This window comes from Wyeomyia smithii, chromosome 1 (genome assembly GCF_029784165.1).
Source record: "Wyeomyia smithii strain HCP4-BCI-WySm-NY-G18 chromosome 1, ASM2978416v1, whole genome shotgun sequence".
NCBI classification, from domain to species: Eukaryota; Metazoa; Arthropoda; class Insecta; order Diptera; family Culicidae; genus Wyeomyia; species Wyeomyia smithii.
In genome coordinates, this window is record NC_073694.1 from 156,061,311 (window position 1) to 156,082,264 (window position 20,954).

Consider the following 20,954-nt stretch of genomic DNA (forward strand, 5'->3'; position numbering starts at 1 on the left):
TCCTTTTCACTCTTTATCATCGCGATTTAGGGATAAACATTTATTTGCTCTCTCAGTTTAAGAGAGAGTAATTTTCATTACCTTCTCCTTTACTAGAAGAGAAGTTGGCCAAATATCAAAACATTTAGGTTCACCTTGAAGCCACATCCTAACCGTTTTCGAATTTAATATTATAGAAAGATTTACAACTCACCATGGGTGCGTATTCTGCAGAAAGTTCGATTTTATACTGTTTTTGCCGTACCCCTGAGCGATGAGAATGGTCACGCAATGCTCAGTTGGTCGCCGAGCAATTTATTTCATTTTTATTGCGTGCGCGGATGAGCAATTTACAAGAGTTTCACTGGATTTTTGCTCTGTCAAATTAGGAGCGATTTTTCGTCAGAGAAACTATTACTCTGCGCTCTCTCTACAGCAGATGGTGTGATGAAAACTCTCTTTAAGATGAAGATGAGCAAAACAAAGCCCGATTTCGACCATAGTGCGGCGCAGGAGCTTGCGGTTGCCCACCACCTATCAATTCGTCGGTACGTTCGCAGTCGTTGCGCGGTAATTATTTTTCCTCCATTCGTCGGTCGATGTCGTTCTTCCTCCCACTGCCTGTCTAAGTGCAGAAATAGTTACTCAACCTTGGCAGTCAATAGTTCAACAGCAGCGGTCAAAGTAAAGCAAAAGAAACTCGAACTCGGATCGAACATTCTGCAGTTAACGTTCGCTATGCTGTAACCGTATCACTCGCCTCTCGTTTCGAAAACTTCATGACCCCACTGGACTGCTTAGTGCTGCCAAAGCTTACTGTTTCGCTGCCTAGTCCCCACATTGGCATCTTTCGCTGGCAACATAAGCTTGCTGGCAATTCAACATAAGCCAAGGTGTGGAAATGACAGTCGGAGCCGGTGTACTTTTCGTGCTTCTCGAAAATCAGCAACTCTCTCTCACCGCTGGTTAACCCATGCTAAAGAAAACGGTTCTGGGCTATATCGTCTGTGAAAAGTTAGAGCACTCAACACCAGAGCTCACTGACACACAGTCCTGTCACTTCTGCGTAGAAGATGCGCTTGATATCATGCTCTAACGATTCTGGGAAATCGAAAATTTCGCTGATAGTAAAGCTCTCACTACAGACGGACAATTCTGCGAAGAACACTTCCAATCGACTGTTACTCGTTACAAAACGGGCCGCTACGTCGGTCAAGGTAGAAATGCTGGAAGAACCCCGCAGCTCCTCGAAGGTTCCAGCAAATGGAATAACGGTTCTTCACTGATGATTTTTTTGTAATTTATGGAGGAGTATGAGAGGTTAGGTCATATGGAGTTGAGTCCCGTCGCGTCGCATAGCCCCGTATGCCATCCAGCGTCCAGAGAGTACGACCACTAAAGTACGAGTGGTATTCGACGGTGCCTGCCGTGGAGCTACTTCTTTGTCGCTAAATGATGTCCTCTATTACTGAACAACAGTTCAGCCAGCTCTGTTTGCTACCATCGTCAACTTCCGTCTTTCCTCTAAATATGGTCCAGATTCTCTGGCGCAACAATCCGTCAGAACTAATCGGCAAATATCAGCTGAAAACCGTCACTTACGGTTTTGCGAGTTCGCAATTCCATGCTGATCGGGTTCTAAACCAATTAACTACCGACGAAGGACATCGCTTTCTGCTAGACGTGCCAGTAATACGAAAAGACACTTACGTAGACGACGTTCTTTACGGACATGATGATCATGACACGATGATCGAAATTTGCAAGCTGTTGATGAAGATAATGAATTCCGGTGGCTTCGTACCTCGCGAATGGGCTTCCAACTGCAAAACAGTTCTCAGCCACGTCCCTGAAGAACCCTAGAAGACGTTCGTAGAATTGAACCTCGATCGTTCGCAAACCGTCAAATCTTTTGGTTTGTTGTGGTTTCCTCACCAGCAAAACGTCTTCGAAATCAAAGTTCCTACCTTACCAGAGCTAGAGGTAGTCACCAAGTGGATTGTCGATTCGGAGATGTTCCAAAGCTTCGACCCGCTTGGACTTCTTGGACCCTTGGCCACGAGTGATTAAATGTTGATCCAATCTCTCTGGGAAGCACATATGTCGTGGGACTTTGAGCTGACAAAAGAAGCAATAGTATGGTGGAAGAAGTATTCTACAGACATTAAGGAATTTATTCCGCTGTAGGTTACAAGTAAGGGTCCTGTTTAACAAGAATACGGAACGCCAGTACTCAGTTCATCGCTTCTGTGATGCCTAACAGAAGGGATTAGAAAGTGTCTCATTCGACAGCCTTATGTCTCCATTCCTGAGCCTGATTTTTTTCACCAGTCCTCTAATAACGTCACCCGTTTACAGGACATGCAACGCTCGGTCCAAGATCTGTTGCGTTGTTGGTGGCGAGACTACATGAGCCAACTGTACCAGCGCAGCAGGTGGACGTCCGCAAGAGTCAATTGGCGCTATAAAAGCAAAATAACTAACCTCCGCTACAATGGCCTCTCAGGCGCATTTTCGAAACTTCGGATGGGCGAGGCCAAATCGTGGTAGTCGAAATGGCTTCGAAGGATTTCAAACGGGCACTCACAGAGATTGCGGTTCTTCCAATCGATTCCGACGACGAGAATCTAAACATCAAACACAAAAAACTTCCAAATTATACGTACCTACATCTATTTACCTGATACACTTTCGCTATAAAACGCACACACGCAAGCAAACGACAGAACGGAAATCATTGTTAACAATGTATAAGACAGAACAAATACAACCATCTTAGAGTGAAATTCGCATTCCCACGGAATTATAAGCCGTCGGTACGAAAACCATTTTTTTCCTTAGTTTTTCGCATTTCTTCTGGTCGATCAAGTTGCTGCAGTGCTGGGAAGTGTCCATTGCCAGTCCGGATTAATTTCGCTTCACCCCCGAAACATTCGTATTTAAAATATTTTTGCATGCAATACATCTATCTTAATTACACAAAATATTTGAATTTCGGAAAAAAATCTTTATCATGAAGCTTTCTTATTTGTGAAATGTATGTATATCAAATTTTCCGATGTTTGATTCACACAATTTAAAAGCAAAACTTTTTAGAAATAAAAGCACCATTACAGTATTTTTTTGGTGGTGCTCCGGAAGAAACTAGAGCGTTCATTTTTTTCTTTCGATTGAAACCTTTAAAAACAGCCCATCTACACCAGATATGTTTATCGTTTTTGTGGCAGAATGGAACCAGAGCAGTTTCACCTAACAAGTGGATGATTAACAAGGCACCGTTATCGTGCGTACAGGGATGTGCACAACGAGTTTGAACCACTCTCATGAGGATTGACAACATTTCTTCACCCTTCTGAAATTAATAAAAGAACAGAAGTGTACTTCTTGAACTTAATTCAGCCAAACCCCCTCTCCAATAAAAAACCCTGCGCACGCTTATGCCAGGCACAATCCCCATTATCAGACCATTGACGTTCACATGAATCGGATTCCCCTGGTAATAAACGAGGAGAGTGAGAGATATATATATATATAGTCCGAAAAGGATTTTTCCTGGTTGACCCAACCGATTTGTTGCTGCCAAAAGCGAACCACTCAGGGGATGGTCCAGTACCGCCAATGCGTTTCAGCAGCACTTGTAGAAGAAGAAGAACACTAAACTGAAGGATGTGGGCGGTGATGGCGTCGGTACTATCTATTATTCAGGTATACTACGCCACAGTGCTGATATAGTAATACCAATCCTCAAGATTGCTATTGCCAAAACCATCAAGCCCATCCCACTTTACCATCAGATCGGCAAAAATAACAGCCCCATTAGAGGAAAACTTTCAGAAGTACACAAAAGTCGGTATTGCATTAAAACCATTTGCGATTGGAATACTCGGTTCGTGAAGCAAACAAGCAAGTTGTCAACAAGCAATCTCAATTGGAATAGTTGACCAGTTTGCCCCGAGTTACCCACCGATATTGGACTGATGGGGGGCAGTTAAAATTTATTCTTCAGGTACGCCGACTAGGTTCGATGAAAACCAATTCCCCCCGGGAAACTTTCAGGCATGTACACACACAATGACTTGAGAGGGAAGTTATGCTTTCATCTTCTAAAATTGAACGCATTTGCCTATAGTGGACTGTCCAGCTATTGAATTGATGAAATATTTTTATATTGATCTTGTGAATATTCAATAGCATAACTTTGCGATATATTACCTGGCAGTTAGATAGAAGCGCACCAAGGATGCGCTCCCGGAAGTTACAACTGGAGCCAAGCGTTCAAGCGTTCAAATTTAATCAAAAGTTGTTGCTGATTTTTCTCATATACATAAACGGTTGCTTCTGCGATGTTGTCGTACGGAAGCCTTCGAACTTTTACGTCACAGAGTTTTCAGACCCTCAACAATATTAACGCCCCTTTTCTACGCTGCCACCCACAACCAGAACTACTAACTGCACCGGGTAAAAGTTTTACACAGCCAACGATCAAACAATGAAACTCATTCAACTTGTCAAGGTAAACAAGGACGCAAAAGCGCAGCCTTCCTAATGCAGTTTTCCACTCGGAACAGCGCGTAACTCTCACTGGATGTTGATAGGCTAAATAAGGTTCAGTAACGGGCGAAACTTTCTGTTCCTTAGAATGCGCAACCATGCCTGCCATACCAGAATGCTTGTTTTCTGAAAACTACTTCCACGATGGATGACTTCTTCTACCAAACACTACCATTTCCCCTGCTTGTGCCAACTATCTTGAAGAAAATTAATTAACCGACTAAAGCAACTCGATCACTTCATCGCACAAACTAGTGATAAACTGTTGTCGGTATGCCAGATTCTATCGGGTGGACTCATAAATTACTGTGAACAAAGTTTTTTCGAATACTCGGACCACGGATGGAAGCGGCTAGCAGTTATCCCAAAGTTCAACACATCGTGCAACTAATGGGTACTAATTTCTGATCTCACCTTAAATACGAGGCCAGGCTGCTCGTTCTCGTTACCGCTAGTGATGATGGCGGGCTGACCGCAACCTCAAAATGTGCACAATTTTTCCATTAGCGAGTAGCGTTTCTGCTAGTCACCAGCATCGCGATGAAACCGTGCTGGCTGTTTCGCGAACTCATCCACCCGGGAACCGGGAGGAGGTGGTGGGCTATGTGGGTCGAATCGAAAGCCACCGGCCGCCGGCCGCTCAAACTCCACGGCTCGCATTCTTGATGATCTTCATTGTTGACCTGATTCCGGCGGCACAGTGGGGGAGATCCGGGTGGAAGTTGGACATAAGTTTTTTTCGAATAGGTTTCTCTTGAGGACATTAGTAACTTAGAAAACATAGCACGGTGCTCCCACAGACCTTTATTATAAAAAAAATGCACCAAAGAATCTGAGTACACCATTCGATTCGTTATGACTTTCAGAATGTCTGGTCAAAATTTCAAAATCATCATACGGTACATTTTTGAGTAATGCCCTTTTGAAGGTTGTAAAGTACAAAAAAGTGATATAAAAAGACGAAATACTTATTGTAAAGCACGTGTTTTAACCACCGTTTCATGAAATAACTTCCAAAATAGTTTCTACACATTCCAAGGGTTATATTTCAAGACATTAACAATTGGTGGAAAGATTTATTCGAAAATCCCACAGTGCACAGTGGTCCTAACTCGAAAAATCGTGATCGTCCTAGATTTGACTGTGAAAAATTGATTTTATGTACTCAATGTTTCAGCAAAATTGTTTCATAGAATAAGGTCTTACTTTTGGCGTTTTTATTTTTTTGATCAATCCACCTAACAGTTAGATAAAAAAAATTTTTTTTCTAATTTTCAATATACCAGATTGCTTCCAGAGCAAAGTTGTGGAAAATTTTAAAAGAAAAACAATTGCTGAATACTGCGATGTACGATGTATCTGTATGTTGGACTGGACAAAATAGAGTTTTCTGTGGAACACCACTCCTTAAAATCAGTTTTTTGTCTATAATTTTGTCTGTAATGTTCAAAACATTGCAAAATGTTCTAAGATATTATTCATTCAACTAAGGTTCTCCTAAGACTTTATAAAATTTATTGTTTTGACAATCAAAGAAAGAGTTATAGACAAAAAACTGATTTTAGGAGGGGTGTTCCACAAAAAACTCTATTTTTACGTGTCCAACGTACAGATGGGACAACGCAGTATTCAGCAATTGTTTTTCTTTTAAAATTTTCCACAACTTTGCTGAAGGAAGCAATCTGGTATATTGAAAATTAGAAAAAAAAACTTTTTTCTAACTGTTAGGTGGATTGATAAAAAAACTAAAAACGCCAAAAGTAAGGCCTTGTTCAATGAAACAATTTTGCTAAAGACATTGAGTACATAAAATCAATTTTTCACAGTCAAATCTAGAACGATCACAATTTTTCGAGTTAGGACCACTGTGCACTGTGGTATTTTCAAATAAATCTTTCCACCAATTGTTATTGTCTTGAAATATAACCCTTGGAATGTGCAAAAACTATCTTGGAAGTTGTTTCATAAAATAATGGTTGAAAAACGTGCTTTACAATAAGTATTTCGTCGTTTTTATAGCACTTTTTTGTACTTGACAACCTATAAAGGGCATTACTCAAAAATGTACCATACGATGATTTTGAAATTTTGACCAGACATCCTGGACGTCATAACGAATCGAATGGTGTACTCAGATTCTTTGGTACATTTTTTTTATAATAACGGTCTTTGGGAGCACCGTGATAGTTGTTCAAATCAATGATAGGGTAACGTCCCCATAATTCGCCCACTTTATCCGAGTACTCAAAATTCACCCAACCATTTTTTTTATTGTTCGCAATATAGTTTCAACTCTTAGAATCGTGTTTAGACATAAAAAAGAAATAGATGGGATTGAAAATATATTATTATTTGGCATAATTCAATATCAAACCCCGTTAACAATTTGCTGATTAGTAGTTGGGCGAATTATGGGGTCCTTACCCTATATTGGGTGCAAAATGACAAACATGAGTATTTTTACGTAGGACTACGTCTTTGTTTCCTATACTGGGTGTGGCGTTTTACTCGCTGTTCGCTCGAGCTACAAATCACGTCCGGTAGTACTTCTCAAGGCTCGCCAGTTTAACAAGTAGTGCAGAGGGTTGCAAATGCCACTGTTTAGTTTACATCCTTCTTGATAGTAACGACGATGATTGAGGATCATCTTGATTCGGTTTTTTGGGTTAAGTCGCGAATGGGACCCGAAGATAACATTGTCGTCCTTGGAGATTTCAGCTTCACCAGGATTTCTCGGCAGAGCAATTCCACTTACCTTACCAAACAGTCCCAAGCTGTGGTGTAACCTTTGCTGTACGTAAGAGTCGTCTCCATTCCACTCGGTCCATGGCTGCAGTTCGCCAGCTCTGCAGTCTGCGTAGGGTCCGCAGGTCGTCTTCCACCTGATCGATCCACCTTGCCCGCTGTGCACCTCTCCGTCTCGTCCCTGACGGATTGGTTTTAAGAACCATCTTTACCAGGCTGACGTCCGACATCCTTACAACATGCTCAGCCCACCGCAACCTGCCTATCTTAGCGGTGTGGACGATAGATGGTTCATTCGCCTTCTCCACACTCCGTTTTCCATCTGCAGTCCACCGAAGATGGTACGCAACACCTTTCGCTGGAAGACCGAAACGGCGCGTTGGTCCTCCACAAGCATAGTCCATGTCTCATGCCCATAGAGGACTACCGGTCTGATCAGCGTCTTGTAGAGATTTCTCTGCTGGTATCGTTGTCGGTAGTTACCAGTGAGCCCAGATACACGAGCTCATCAACTACCTCGATTTCATCACCACCAACTTGAACTCGAGGTGGGAGGTTAGCACTGTCTTCTCGTGAACCCCTTCCTTTCATGTACTTCGCATTGATGACCAGTCCAATCCGTTTGGCTTCAGCCTTTAGTCCGATGTACGTATCCGCCATCTTCACAAAGGTCCGAGCCACAATGTCGATATAGTCGGCGAAACCAAACAGTTGAACCGACTTTTGTAATATCGTGCCACCTGTGTTAATGCCCGCTCTTCTAATGACACCTTCCAGGGCAATGTTAAACAGTAGGCACGAGAGACCATCACCTTGCCTTAGACCTCTTCGGGTTTCGAAGGGGCTCAAGAGTGCCCCCGAAACTCGAACTATACGGTGACAAAAAAGTCCGGTCACACTTTTTTGGGGTCGCCTGTAGCCTACACGTTGCATCTCTCTGGTGCCATCTATATGTCAAATGAAAGGATTAACTTTGCTGCCCAAAGTGGCAGAGTTTCGTTTCTGTGCAGTTTGTTTACATTGAGTTGTGAGCCATGGCAGAGTTCAGAGCAGCTGTTATCGCTGAATATGTGAAAGGGTACAAACCCGGACACATATTCAAACACTTAAAACCGCTCGGGATCAACCGGAAATTCATGTACCGGACCATAAATCGGTACCTAGAGACCGAAGGCACCGAGGACAAGGCACGATCTGGACGACGAAGGTCTGTGAGAACTCCAAGGCTGAAAAAGATTATACGAGACCGGATTCACCGGAATCCAGCCCAATCTGAACGGAAGCTGGCCAGAAACCTTAAAATGAACCGATAATAAATCCGCCTGCTTCTGCGCAAGGATTTGAAACTTACATAGTACAAAAAACAGGTGGTTCATGGGGTTACCAAAGCTACAAAGACAAGAGGTACCAACGGCCGCGGGAGTTGCTCGGTTGGCGCGCAGATGATGAGATTATATTTTCGGACGAGAAGCTGTTCGTTTTGGAGCAAACAGTCAATCATCAAAATGATCGAGTTTGGAGTGTAAGCTCCAGCAAGCTCCTGCGGACGAGCTAAACGTTTCCCGTTTCCAAAATAAGACGTCAGTGGTGGTTTGGGGAGCCATTTGCAAGAGAGATAAACTGCCTCTTATTTTTAGCGATAAAGGGGTCAAAATCAACGCAGCGTACTACCTGGACACGGTTTTGAATACAAATGTTCTGCCTCAAGCTGAACGATTGTTTGAAGACGATTATTTCTGCTTCCAGCAAGATGGCCCCCATCCCACACCGCAAAGGTTGTTCAGGCGTGGCGTAAGGAAAACTTGACCGATTCCATTTCGAAGAATGAATGGCCTCCGTCGTCTCCGGATCTGAATCCACTGGATTATTTCGTGTGGGGATACATGATGTCGAAGCTGAACGACTAAAAAATAACAAAGTTGAAGCAATTCAAGCGAGTTATCGCGAAAATCTGGGACGAGATGCCCATGGAGCACGTGCGCACCGCTTGCGACGACTTTTCGAGACGTCTGAAGCTGGTTCGATCAGAGAAAGGTGGTGTAATTCCGAGATATCGTCTGTGAAGTATCTTAATGAGTTACTGAATAAAGCTGTGAAAGCAAGATTCAGATTTTCTTCTTATTCTTTAAAATATTGAGATTTTCCTGTGTGGCCGGACTTTTTTGTCACCCTGTACACACATCACTCGATCCATCGTCGCTTTGACCAACCGCGTCAGTTTGTCCGGAAATCCGTAATCGTGCATAATTTGCCATAGCTGGTCCCGATCGATTGATGAACAAATGATGTGTGGGCACGTTATATTTGCAGCATTTCTGCATAACCTGCCGAGCCGCGAATATCTGATCCGTGGTGGCGCGGGAACCCATGAATCCCGCCTGGTAGTGCCCCACGAACAGCTTCGCAAATGGTGATAGTCGACGGCAAATTATTTGGAAGAGTACCTTGTAAGCGGCGTTCAACAGAGTGATTGCCGGGTAATTACAGCACTCCAGCTTGTCGCCCTCTTTGTAGATGGGACACACAATACCCTCCATCCACTCCTCCGGTACTCGTTCTTCCTCCCAAACCTTGACAATGACCCAGTGCACGGCTCTAGCCAGTGTTTCTCCACCGTAATTCAATAGCTCACTGGGAAGTTGGTCCACTCCAGCAGCTTTATTGTTTTTCAGCCGACCAATCTCCTCCTCCACCTCCAAAAGATCGGGGGCTGGAATCCTGATGTCTTCTGCTCGTGCATCAAGATCAGTTGCCATACCGTCCACGCGCTCTACTGCATCGCCGTTTAGATGCTCGTCGAAGTGCTGCTTCCACCTTTCGATCACCTCACACTCGTCTGTAAGGAGGTTGCCGTCCAAGCTTGTGGCACGAAGCCTTTACGGGAGCTGTTCGGCTTCTCGTAGAACTTCCGAGTGTCGTTAGCTTGGTACAGCTCTTCAATCGCTACGCGTTCTCGGTCCTCTTGCTGGCGCTTCTTCCTTCGGAGGACTGAGTTTTGGCTGTTCCGTGCCTGTCGGTATCGTTCCAAGTTCGCTCTCGTACGGTGTTCGGGGCCCTTGTACCTAGTAGCGCTACAGCAGTGCTACCTATGGCGGATCGGATGCTCCTCCAGCCATTGAAGGGTAGCTGCGCCAAGCTGCTCTTCCGTGGGTAACGCTGCCTCCAGCTGCTGCGCGTATTCCTGTGCAGCCTCGGCGTCCCGCAGATGCTCAATATTTGGTCGCGGCGTTCGACTTCGGCGGGTGTTTTACTGTTACAGTTCAAATACTTTGCCCTATCAACACTACTAAGAGCGTGCAGAGCCGAAGCAGAGAGATTACGGCATACTTGTGATCGTGTTGAATCACCGTGAGATCCTTGCCATAATTCAGGGGAAGTGGAATAATTAAAATAATCCCCCCCTCACACCGGAGTTAACGATTTATTACAAGGAATACAAAATTTAAGATACAGATAGTAAGTTAGAAATGAAAAGATAAGTAGATTTAGGAGAATAGATTAAAAAAGGCTTAGTAGGATGATCAACGGCTAACAGTCAAATTAAATATTGTACCAACACAACACTAAAAATCAGGGTTCACACAAAACACTTACACCGTATAGATCTGCCGAAAAAAGGGGATAAAGAATACGGGATGGGAAAAATGAAAGGAAGAATAAGGGAAGTTGGTTTGAGAGGAGGGCTGAAGCGACTAAAAGGAGGGAAGGCTCGATCACTCCATTCTAATCTAGCAAGCGGACGAGTATAGTAAAGTTAAAATTAATAAAACCTGTGAATATAACCTGTGCATTAGTAAAAAAAATAATACAGCGTATCATGCGCTTACCAGCGGCAGTCAGGTAAATTTTGCTTCCAATTAGAAAACTGCCAGATCGAGCCTTGCGAAAGTATTCTGAGCCCAGCCATTTCCCTCCCCTCACCTAGACCCATTCAGTATTGGCTCGAAGGAGCGGATAGCACGCGGTGCCAGATATAGAACGGCAGACTCACGTTAACTGTCCGGAAAGCCCACGGGGACCAGCAACCACCCACACGTGGGCAGCATCATCGAAGGACGAAGGAACCACATGGTAGTGCACGAGTAACATCTACCGTTGCCTTCCCGAAAACAGCATATCCTGTGAACGACAGCCACCGTAGCCTACCCCGAAAGCAGTAGCCGTTCCACACACACCCACCCAAATTGTAAGTTAGCGAATAAAATCTTAACCTAATTTAGAGAGAGTTTTCGATAGAGCCGTCTGCATCCCTGATCGGTGTCAAAAAGCCGCCCTCGAGAAGGAAAGTTTTTCCCTCGAGATCGAGCTAGCCTTGGCAAAAAAAGGTCGTGAGAGCCCACCCCGCTAGTCCCCAGAGGAACGACCAGGGACTTGGGGAAATTAGACGTGACCCTTCCGGTAACGTACCACAGTAACAATACACCGTCGATAGTTTTGAGCGCAAGCACACAGCTACTTAGTAGTGGTCCGAACCTATATTCGCACTACGGTAGGTGCGACCGTTTATGATGTCGGAGAAGAACCTGCCGTCGATTAAAACGTGGTCGATTTGGTTCTCTGTCTGTTGATCGGTGGAGTTGATCTCCAGGTGGAGTTGTGGATACCTTTGTGGGGGAAGAAGGTACTTTGGACTACCATACCACGGAAGGCCGCCAAGTTTACGCACCGATGGCCGTTATTATTAGACACGACATGCAAGTTATCTGGTCCGATTACCGGTCTGTACATTGCCTCCCGTCCTACCTTAGCATTAATGGCCCCAATGAAGATTTTCACGTCCCGTCGTGGGCAGCTATCGTAGACCTGCTCCAGCTGCGCGTAGAACGCTTCCTTCTCGTCGTCGGGTCTTCCTTCATGTGGGCAGTGCACGTTGATGATGCTGTAGTTGAAGAACCGGCCCTTTATCCTCAACTTGCACATCCTTGCGTTGATCGTCTGCCACCCGATCATGCGTTGGCGCATCTTACCCAGTACTATCAAGCCGGTTCCCAGCTCGCTGGTGGTGCCACAACTCTGGTAGAAAGTAGCCGCCCGGTGCCCGCTTTTCTATACCTTCTGTCCTGTCCAACAAAGTTCCTGCAGCGCCACGACTTTGAAGTTGCGTGGTCGTAGCACGTCGTAGATTATCCTGTCCCATCCTGGAAAGCAGAGCGATTTGCAGTTTCATGTCTTAAGTTTCCAATCGTAGTCCTTAATTCGTTGCCTAGGTCCTATCGATTGTTCCGATGCGGTTTATCTCTTACGTTGTTGTTTCCCGAAGGGGCTCGTTGGGCCTTCCCCAAGCCCCTGTCTCGCCGGGGGACCATCGTATCAGCTCTGTTTAGAGTACCACGCAGCCACCAGGACGTTGATCAGCCGCTCCTGACATGAAAATCAGACGCTGTTTTGAGCCGCACCATCTTGGTGAACAGACGCTCGGGTTGGCGAAGCATCACCTCTACCGCCGGGATATGGTTTACGCGCCAATGATGGCGTTGCTCCTTCTCACTCTGCTATTGTCGGATGACAACATTGCCCAGGCAACACCAACCAGTTGTATCCATGTTTCAACCGGCAGTCTAGTGTAATCATATGACTCGTGGAGGTGTGAGATATAGACTGTTCCGAAAATTATAAATACATCTTTTTTCTTGAATAAAACAAAAAATACAGGATTTTTCGGGTCATTTTATTCTGAAATATAGATAATAAGTGATTTCTTTCCAGTTTCAATTCAAGTTGGGATTATTTTTCGTAGGATACGCGAGTTCTCTAACTTTTCTCTTAACACTACTCATAAGCTTTTGCACAGTGTGTTCTCCGACCATTTTTACCACTTTAAGCCAATCCTTTTTAAATTTTTGAACACTGTCCGCTGGTTTGACATATTTCCTCAGCTTTGCCTTGGTCAAAGTTTCAATAGGGCGAATTTCAGGGCAGTTTGGAGGATTCATCTCCTTTGGGACACATGTGACATTATTTGTTTTATACAAACCTAGTGCATCCTTAGAGTAATAGCAGGAAGCAAGATCGGACCAAAAGATTGGAGGATTGTTATGCTGCTTAACCATGGGTAACAAGCTTTTCTGCAATCACTCTTTCACGTAAATTTTACCACTCATTGTGTCATTCGTAATGAATGGACGAGATATTTTCCCACATTCACAAATGGCCTGCAAAACCATTACCTTCTTGCCGAATTTTTCGGTGTAAATGGCTTTCACTGGTCCAGGGACATACTTTCCCTTCGGTGATGTATAAAATTGCGGTCCTGGCAGAGTCTTATAAGCCAGTTTTATGTAGGTTTCGTCATCCATGATAACACACCTCATTTGTTGGTCAGAAGTTTGTCATAAAGCTTCCGAGCTCTCGGTTTCACAGATTCAGCTTGTTTTGGATTTCGTTTTGGCTGCTTCTGCTTCCGACGGGTCTGCAGACCAATTCTTCCCTTGGCACGCATAACGTTACTCGCCGAGGTTCCAAGCTTTCTCGCCACATCTCGTACTGATACTGAAGGATGCCGCTTGTAGTATTCCTTAACCTTTTTGTCCATTGTGAGATCAACAGGCGCGGGTTTTCTACCACGTCTTGGGGCATCAGTAAATGTGCACTCTTCACCATACTTCCGCAATGCGGTTTGAACTGCTCCGACACTTATACCTTCTTCTCTGGCTAATTTTCTTATAGAAAGACCACTCACGGTGCCCCATTTGTGCACAATTCGCTTTCTTTGCTCGGGAGAAAGGCCACGCATTTTCAAAATTTCGCACTAAATGTTAGAAAAAATGACAGCATCTGTTTCTTTTGGATGTAAACAATAGGACGCAGCCAACATTTGGTTGAAAACTGCACGTTATTTGAAATGACGGTTGATCGTAAGAGTATTTATAATTATCGGAACGGTCTTTAGGAGCTTGTGAGAGCCGAAGCTATGTTTGACGCTCATAACAGGTTTGCAAAAAAGACTCTAAGAATGACCCAAAGGTTTTTGGCAGCAAGTCAACGGTTAAATGGAATCACACGTCTTTCGGCAGTCTCTAAATTATTTGAAATAATAATGAGCAGGGTAAATCTCAATGCGACAAAATGCTACATATCTGTCGACCAACATGGCTTCATGTCTGGTAGATCAGTAACAACAAATTTGCTGAGTTTCACGTCAGAGTGCATCATATCTCTGGAAAAGAAAGCGCAAGTTGACGTAATATGTACGGACTAATAGGCGGCGTTTGAAAAAATTTACTATAAAATACTTCTGCATAAGCTGACTCGTCAAGGCGTTTCTACGCAACTAACGTTATGGTTTGAATCCTTTTCAACGGAGCAGGAACTTTGCGTCAACATTGACGGTTCGTTTCAAACGATTCGGAAGTGCCTCAGGGTAGCAACTTCGGCCCGCTACTGTTCGTTTTGTTTTTTAACTGAGACTTAAATATCTATATTGGAGGGCACATGGAAGTGAATTTTCGGCTTCTTCAAGACTCTCTGGCCACGTTTGCTGATTGGTGCCGAAGAAATAAACTAATAAAGTGCCGAAGAAATAAACTAATAAATAGCATCAATAAATGTCGGGTCAAAACGTTCCACATTACAGTAATTATTGTTTGATTATAAAATTGAAGGGAAAATCATTCCGAGAGTCACCGAAGTTCCCGATTTAGGAGTTAAATTGGAATGAGCTCTGACTCACATCGAACGCCGATTATTCGCAAAGCAACGTGGCAGTTAGGTTTTTCTCCCTAAGATTGCCGGGGATTTCCCAGAACCATATTCCTGGAAGTCATTGTACTATGCTCTAGCCGGCTCAATTATAGACAATACGTCAATCGTGTGGTAACCGCATCAACTTTCGTGGAGCCTTAGAATCGAACGTATCCAGAAGCAGTTCATTCGTCTAGCACTGAGAAATCTTCCTTGGAGGAATCCCGACAGTTTGCGACCTTATCCTGACAGATGACGGCCACTAGTTCTCGATACACTGGAAACTACAACCAACTTTGCTTGTGGCGAAAATGTTGTACGGTGAAATTGATACCCCCAAACCACTTGAAAAAATGAACTTTCGCATACCTTGTAGGATTCTCCGGAACATATTGCTATTAAAGCCAACCCTTCACCGGACTTCGTTTGGTCAAAATAAGCCGATTTTAGCATGCATTCGAGCGTTTACGGCTGGAAAGAGCAGTTTGATTTTAATGAGACAATTAGACGATTCGGAAATAAGATGAGATCTGCGATACATTAGACTAATTTTATTCATTAGGACTTTATTTGTCAGATGAATTACACCAAATAAGAATACAAAGACAAATATATGGTTTGCTAGAAGCCTAATCGACTGCGGATATTACCGACCCCTTACGATCACAATTCAGCAGCGTTTTACCAACGAGCATCTAGATCCACGATATATGTCGCCAGATCAGCTTGGTTCTATGCCTTAACGCCCTATAACAACCAGCTCAACCTGCTTCACATCGTTCGTAATCCGTCAACTATAAAATGAGCAACAAGATTTATCTGCGGCGTTTGATAAAATGAATCATCAGACTGCAATAAGGGAAGTTTTCCAAGCTTGGCATGAAAGATAATTCACTTGTATAGCTAAAATCGTACCTTACCGGCAGATATATGTTCGTCAAAACGGGTGACTACATTTTCGCATACTTTCCTGTTTGATCCGGTGTTGCTCAGGGAAGTCACCTTGGACCATTTCTATTCATGCAACATTATACTAACGTGGTCTAAATTTTCTATGCCGATGACTTGAAGTCGTGTTACGCGATATAGCAACCACAGGACGTATTATTTTTGCAATAGCAATTAGAAGCCTGCGCTGACTGGTATCAATTAAACCGGATGGTGTTGAACGTATAAAATTTTTCGGTCAGCTCGTTTAGTCACGGACGCTCCACTTTCTATTTCAACTACGAAGGACCTGAGGATCCTGCTCGTTGCCAAGCTTCGATCACAGAGCTTAACGCTCAAAAACTCTAAGCACTCAGAGATCAGCTTCCTTCAGCGTCCATGTTTCATGTCCGTAAAGGGCCACCAGAAGGATCAGTGTGCTATATAGTGCAAGTTTTGTACAAGTTTGTAAACTATGGGACCTCAACTGGTTACGCAATCCGTAGAAGGCCCCGGTCGTAGCTGCAATTCGTCGTACTTCACAGCTTATATTGTTTTCACATGTCACAGGCGTACTAACCTCCATTTCAGCACCAATACCACTGAAATTTCCAAGCTTCCCATTAGAAGGCTTAAGCTTCCTACACGGCTCTACAGTCGATACCGATGCACAGTGGTCCAACGTGGCAGCAAGTGGAACTTAATTCTATAGCGCCTCTCACCTTCACCCTAGTCTTATAAATTCTTCGGAACAATTGTTTGTATGAATGACCCGCATAATCGCAAATTGTCAAATAGTATGAAAATTTTACTATACTTAAAATAGAAGAAAAATAAGTTTTTTGTGTTATGAGACAGAAGAATAGGTTGTTCAGCAAAGTTGTAGAAGATTCAAAAATATTTAACTTTGTTGAACAAATGAAAACCCTATCTTTTTTGGTACAAAACTATGAAGTATATAACATGGAACTTACCTCAAAGTTTGTTTTTTATACTTAACTGTTGTTAGTTGCATTTTACACGAACGTATTGTTCAGAAGAATTTTTTGGGCACTCAAAACACACATTTTTGCCAGAAGTTATATATCTCCAGGACTTTTTCTTACAAAGTCATATTATCTTTTAGCTTATTTTTTCGATAATTTCAAAAACGTATAGGTTAAAAAGGGGCAAGTGGAATCATGATGTCAATATTTTTTCTTGAAGTTAAGCTGAAGCACTATAAACTCCTTAAGGTTCTATTTGTACCAATCCACGCATATCAGAGTACGGCGAGCATATGTTACAGTAGGTTTTCATATATGGGTCATTCCATGTCAAGTGATCAGGCAAATGCAACGACCCTCTCCGATTCGCTTCAAAATGAATAAAATGACTTGTTTTAGGTCGAAACTGAAAAATCCAGAATTTTGAGTCAATCGGACAACCCCCCTCCAATTGCGGGGCCCTCCATTTTTGTATTTTTTGACAAAAAAACATTTTCCATATTTTGGAAAAACATCATATCTCAGAGGCCGTTAGGACTACAGACAATATTAGACATTCTTTTCAAAAGTTATTAAATTTACAATCGAATGGCATCATCAGATTTAGCAAACAGTGTTGCCAATATTGATATTTTCACATTTAAAAACTAAAACTTCATTTATCTCAAAACACCTCCAATTTTTTTTAAATCTGATGTCACCAATGTGTTCAGCGGAAAATTTTAGATAAGAATCACCTATCCACAAAATGCAATATGCGCCGTTGTGGAGATATTAAACTTTTAAGATAACGAGTTCGTTAAATTCCAACAATACGCCTACAAATGCGATAAGCTTTATTAAAACGCATCCCAAACTAAATCACCGCTAAATTTGGCAGGTAAATGTTTTAAGTGGTAAAAAATATGTTCATAATTTTTTGACACCCCTCCTTCTTTTGGAAGGGAGGACTGCCATACAAATGAAACACAGATAGCTGCACATCCTGAGAACTAACCAACTGAATGGAACCAAATTTGGCAGGTGAATATTTTTAGAGGTAACAAATATGTGCATGATGGTTTGACACCCCTCCCTTTTCTATGAGGGAGAGGTCCCATACAAATGAAACACAATTTTCGCACATCTCTAAAACCAATCAAGAAAATACAACCAAATTTGGTATGAGAATGTTTTGAGAGGTAACAAATATGTCCGTAATGGTTCGACGCCCCTCCCTCTTCTGGAAGCACATGTTTCTGCACAAATTTCTGCACATCTCGCGAACTAATCAACTAAATGGAACCATATTTGGTGATTGAAAGTTCTCAGTGGTAACCAATATGTTCCATAATTGACCTCAGGCAACATTTTGGATTGAAAGATGGCAACATACGGTTTCTGGAAAACAGCCAAAAATGGCCGATTTACACCCAATGTAATAATATCCGGATCTAGAATGATACATAGGAGATCAATCGACCACAGATACCATTTTGAATTCTAAGATAGCGACTTCCGGTTTCTGAAAAACAGCTGAAAATGACCAAATACCACCCAATATGAGTATCTCCGGAGCCAGAGTGTTGCAAAAAGCTAAAAATTGACTCAGACACCACTATGAATTGTAGGATGGCAACTTCTGGTTTCTGGAAAACAGCCAAAAATGGCCGATTTCCGCCTAACATGAGTATCTCCAGAACTAGAATGATACACAGCAGCTGAATACGACTACAGAACCCATTTTGGATTCTAAGTTGGCGACTTCCGGTTCCTGGGAAACAGTCGAAAATGATCGAATAACACCCAATATGGGTGTTTCTTCAATCAGAATGACGCTCAGAGGCCAGAAATTATCTTAAATACCATTTTGAAATCCAAGACGGCGACTTCCGGTTTGTGAAAAACAGCCTAAAATAACCAATCAGGCACCATTTTGAATTGTTTAATGGCAACTTCTAGGAAACAGTCGAAAATAACCGAATAATACTCAATATGGATATCGAGATGATGCATAGAAACCAAACATTGACCCTGGACACTATTTTGAATTTAAAGACGACCACTTTTAGTTTCTGGAAAACAACCAAAATAACTAAATACCTGTGTCAGATTGATGCCAGAAAATCTGCTGAAAATGACCGAATACCACCCAATATGAATATATTCAGAATTAAGGCGATGTAAAGAAGCCAAAAGTCGAGGATATTGTCATTTCAATAAAACCAGTCATTTCAAACGATTTGTTATTTGACTTTGATCATATCCTAAGTAAGTTTGAGAGATGACTCGTTCGTATGACACTAGTTATGTTCAAATAAGTCATGTAATCTTTGAGATAATAGACTTTCGTTGTTTTATTAACAATTTAATAACGATTACTTAAGTTCGATTATAATCAAATGAAATGGGAACGTATAGGGCAGCCAAACTTTTCAACAACGTGTTCACTCATAATTCATCAGTTAACGCTTAACTAGTCCGCTCGTCTGATAATAGTGTTGATTGTGTAGTTTCTGAGATAATGAAGTTTCGTGATTTTCACATTTCGGTACATCACAGACGAAGTTACAGTTCGATTACAGTAAAATTCAATAGGGAGTTATGAGGCAGCTAGACTTATCAATTGACATTAATTTTGTGGAAATCGGTTTAGCCATCTCTGAGAAAAGTGAGTGAGTCCAAGAAGTCTACGGAATATGTTCCTCTTCAAAGCTGGATTTCACATTTTTAAACATAACAGTCAAAGTAATAGTCCGATTGCAAAACAAATCAATAGGGTCTTATGGGGCAACTAGACCTTCCATTTGACACTGATTTTATGAAAATCGGTCCAGCCATCTCTGAGGCCCATGAGTGAGATTAAACTGTCTTTAGAACACGTTTTTTTTTCGTAACTTTTAAACCACTAGTTCAATCTTTATAAAGTTCAAAAGTTGAAAGTTTTCAAGGTAGCCCGTTGAATTGAAACCAATTTTGTTCAAATCGGTTGTGTGGTTTTAGAGATAATGATGTTTCATGATTTTTACATATTGATACATAACCTCTAAACTAAAAATTACAATAAAATTTATTAGGGTCTTATGGGACAACAAGACCTTTCATTTGCTATTAATTTCATGAAAATCGGTCCAGCCATCTCTGAGAAAAGTGAGTGAGAATAAAAATCTGCACATCCACACACACACACACACATACACATACACACACACATACAGAAAATGCTCAGCTCGTCGAGCTGAGTCGAGTGATATATGTCATTCGGCCCTTTGGAGCACTTTTATATCTTCGGTTTTGCAAGTGATTACCTTTCTAGGAGAAAGGCAAAAAAAATTGGGAGTGTTTTGAGATAAACGAAGTTTTAGTTTTTAAACGTGAAAATATCAATATTGGCAACACTGTTTGCAAAATCTGATGATGCCATTCGATTGTAAATTTAATAGCCTTTGAAAAGAGTGTCTAATATTGTCTGTAGCTCTTATGGCCTCTGAGATATGATGTTTTTCCAAAACATGGAAAATGATTTTTTGTCAAAAAATACAAAAATGGAGGGCCCCGCAATTGGAGGGGGGTTGTCCGATTGACACACAACTCTGGATTTTTCAATTATTGGATTTTTCAGTTTCGACCCAAAACAAGTTAATTTATTCATTTTGAAGCGAATCGGAGAGGGTCGTTGCATTTGCCTGATCACTTGACATGGAATGATCCATATCCAAAATACTAACTTTTTGACGTAGGACTACGTCTAACCGCACTCTATCGAGATACATTCCGCGAAAACTAAAACCAAGATGTAACGTCGGAATGAGAGATTTCAAACGGCTATACTGATGTAACCACATGATGGATCACAATAATCAATATGTCGTTGGATTGATAAAATGATTGACAATTTTGTGATTCTTCAATTTTCATTATCAGTTCATTGCTAAACAGTGAAAATTGAATAAAAGTTTCAAGGTCGTATTTTCACCAACAATGTACCAATCATATGCGAGAGCACGCCTGGCACAGACTCCATGAATAGACACCAAATGCCTGCTGTGATATTCTGTATAGCAGTGGCAAAAAAAAAAATTTGACAGAATCTTCCCGTCCCAATAG

At 42.2% G+C, this 20,954-nt stretch overlaps 1 protein-coding gene across 1 annotated transcript in view; it reads left to right on the plus strand.

The window, feature by feature from the left end:
• Positions 1-5,015: 5,015 nt before the first annotated feature.
• Positions 5,016-20,954, plus strand: part of LOC129717294 (uncharacterized) — a 29,713-nt gene continuing 13,774 nt past the window's right edge. Inside the window, exon 1 of the mRNA XM_055667157.1 lies at positions 5,016-5,230. Within this exon, the coding sequence (XP_055523132.1) occupies positions 5,016-5,230 (215 nt within the window). The remainder of the gene's footprint in view (positions 5,231-20,954) is intronic.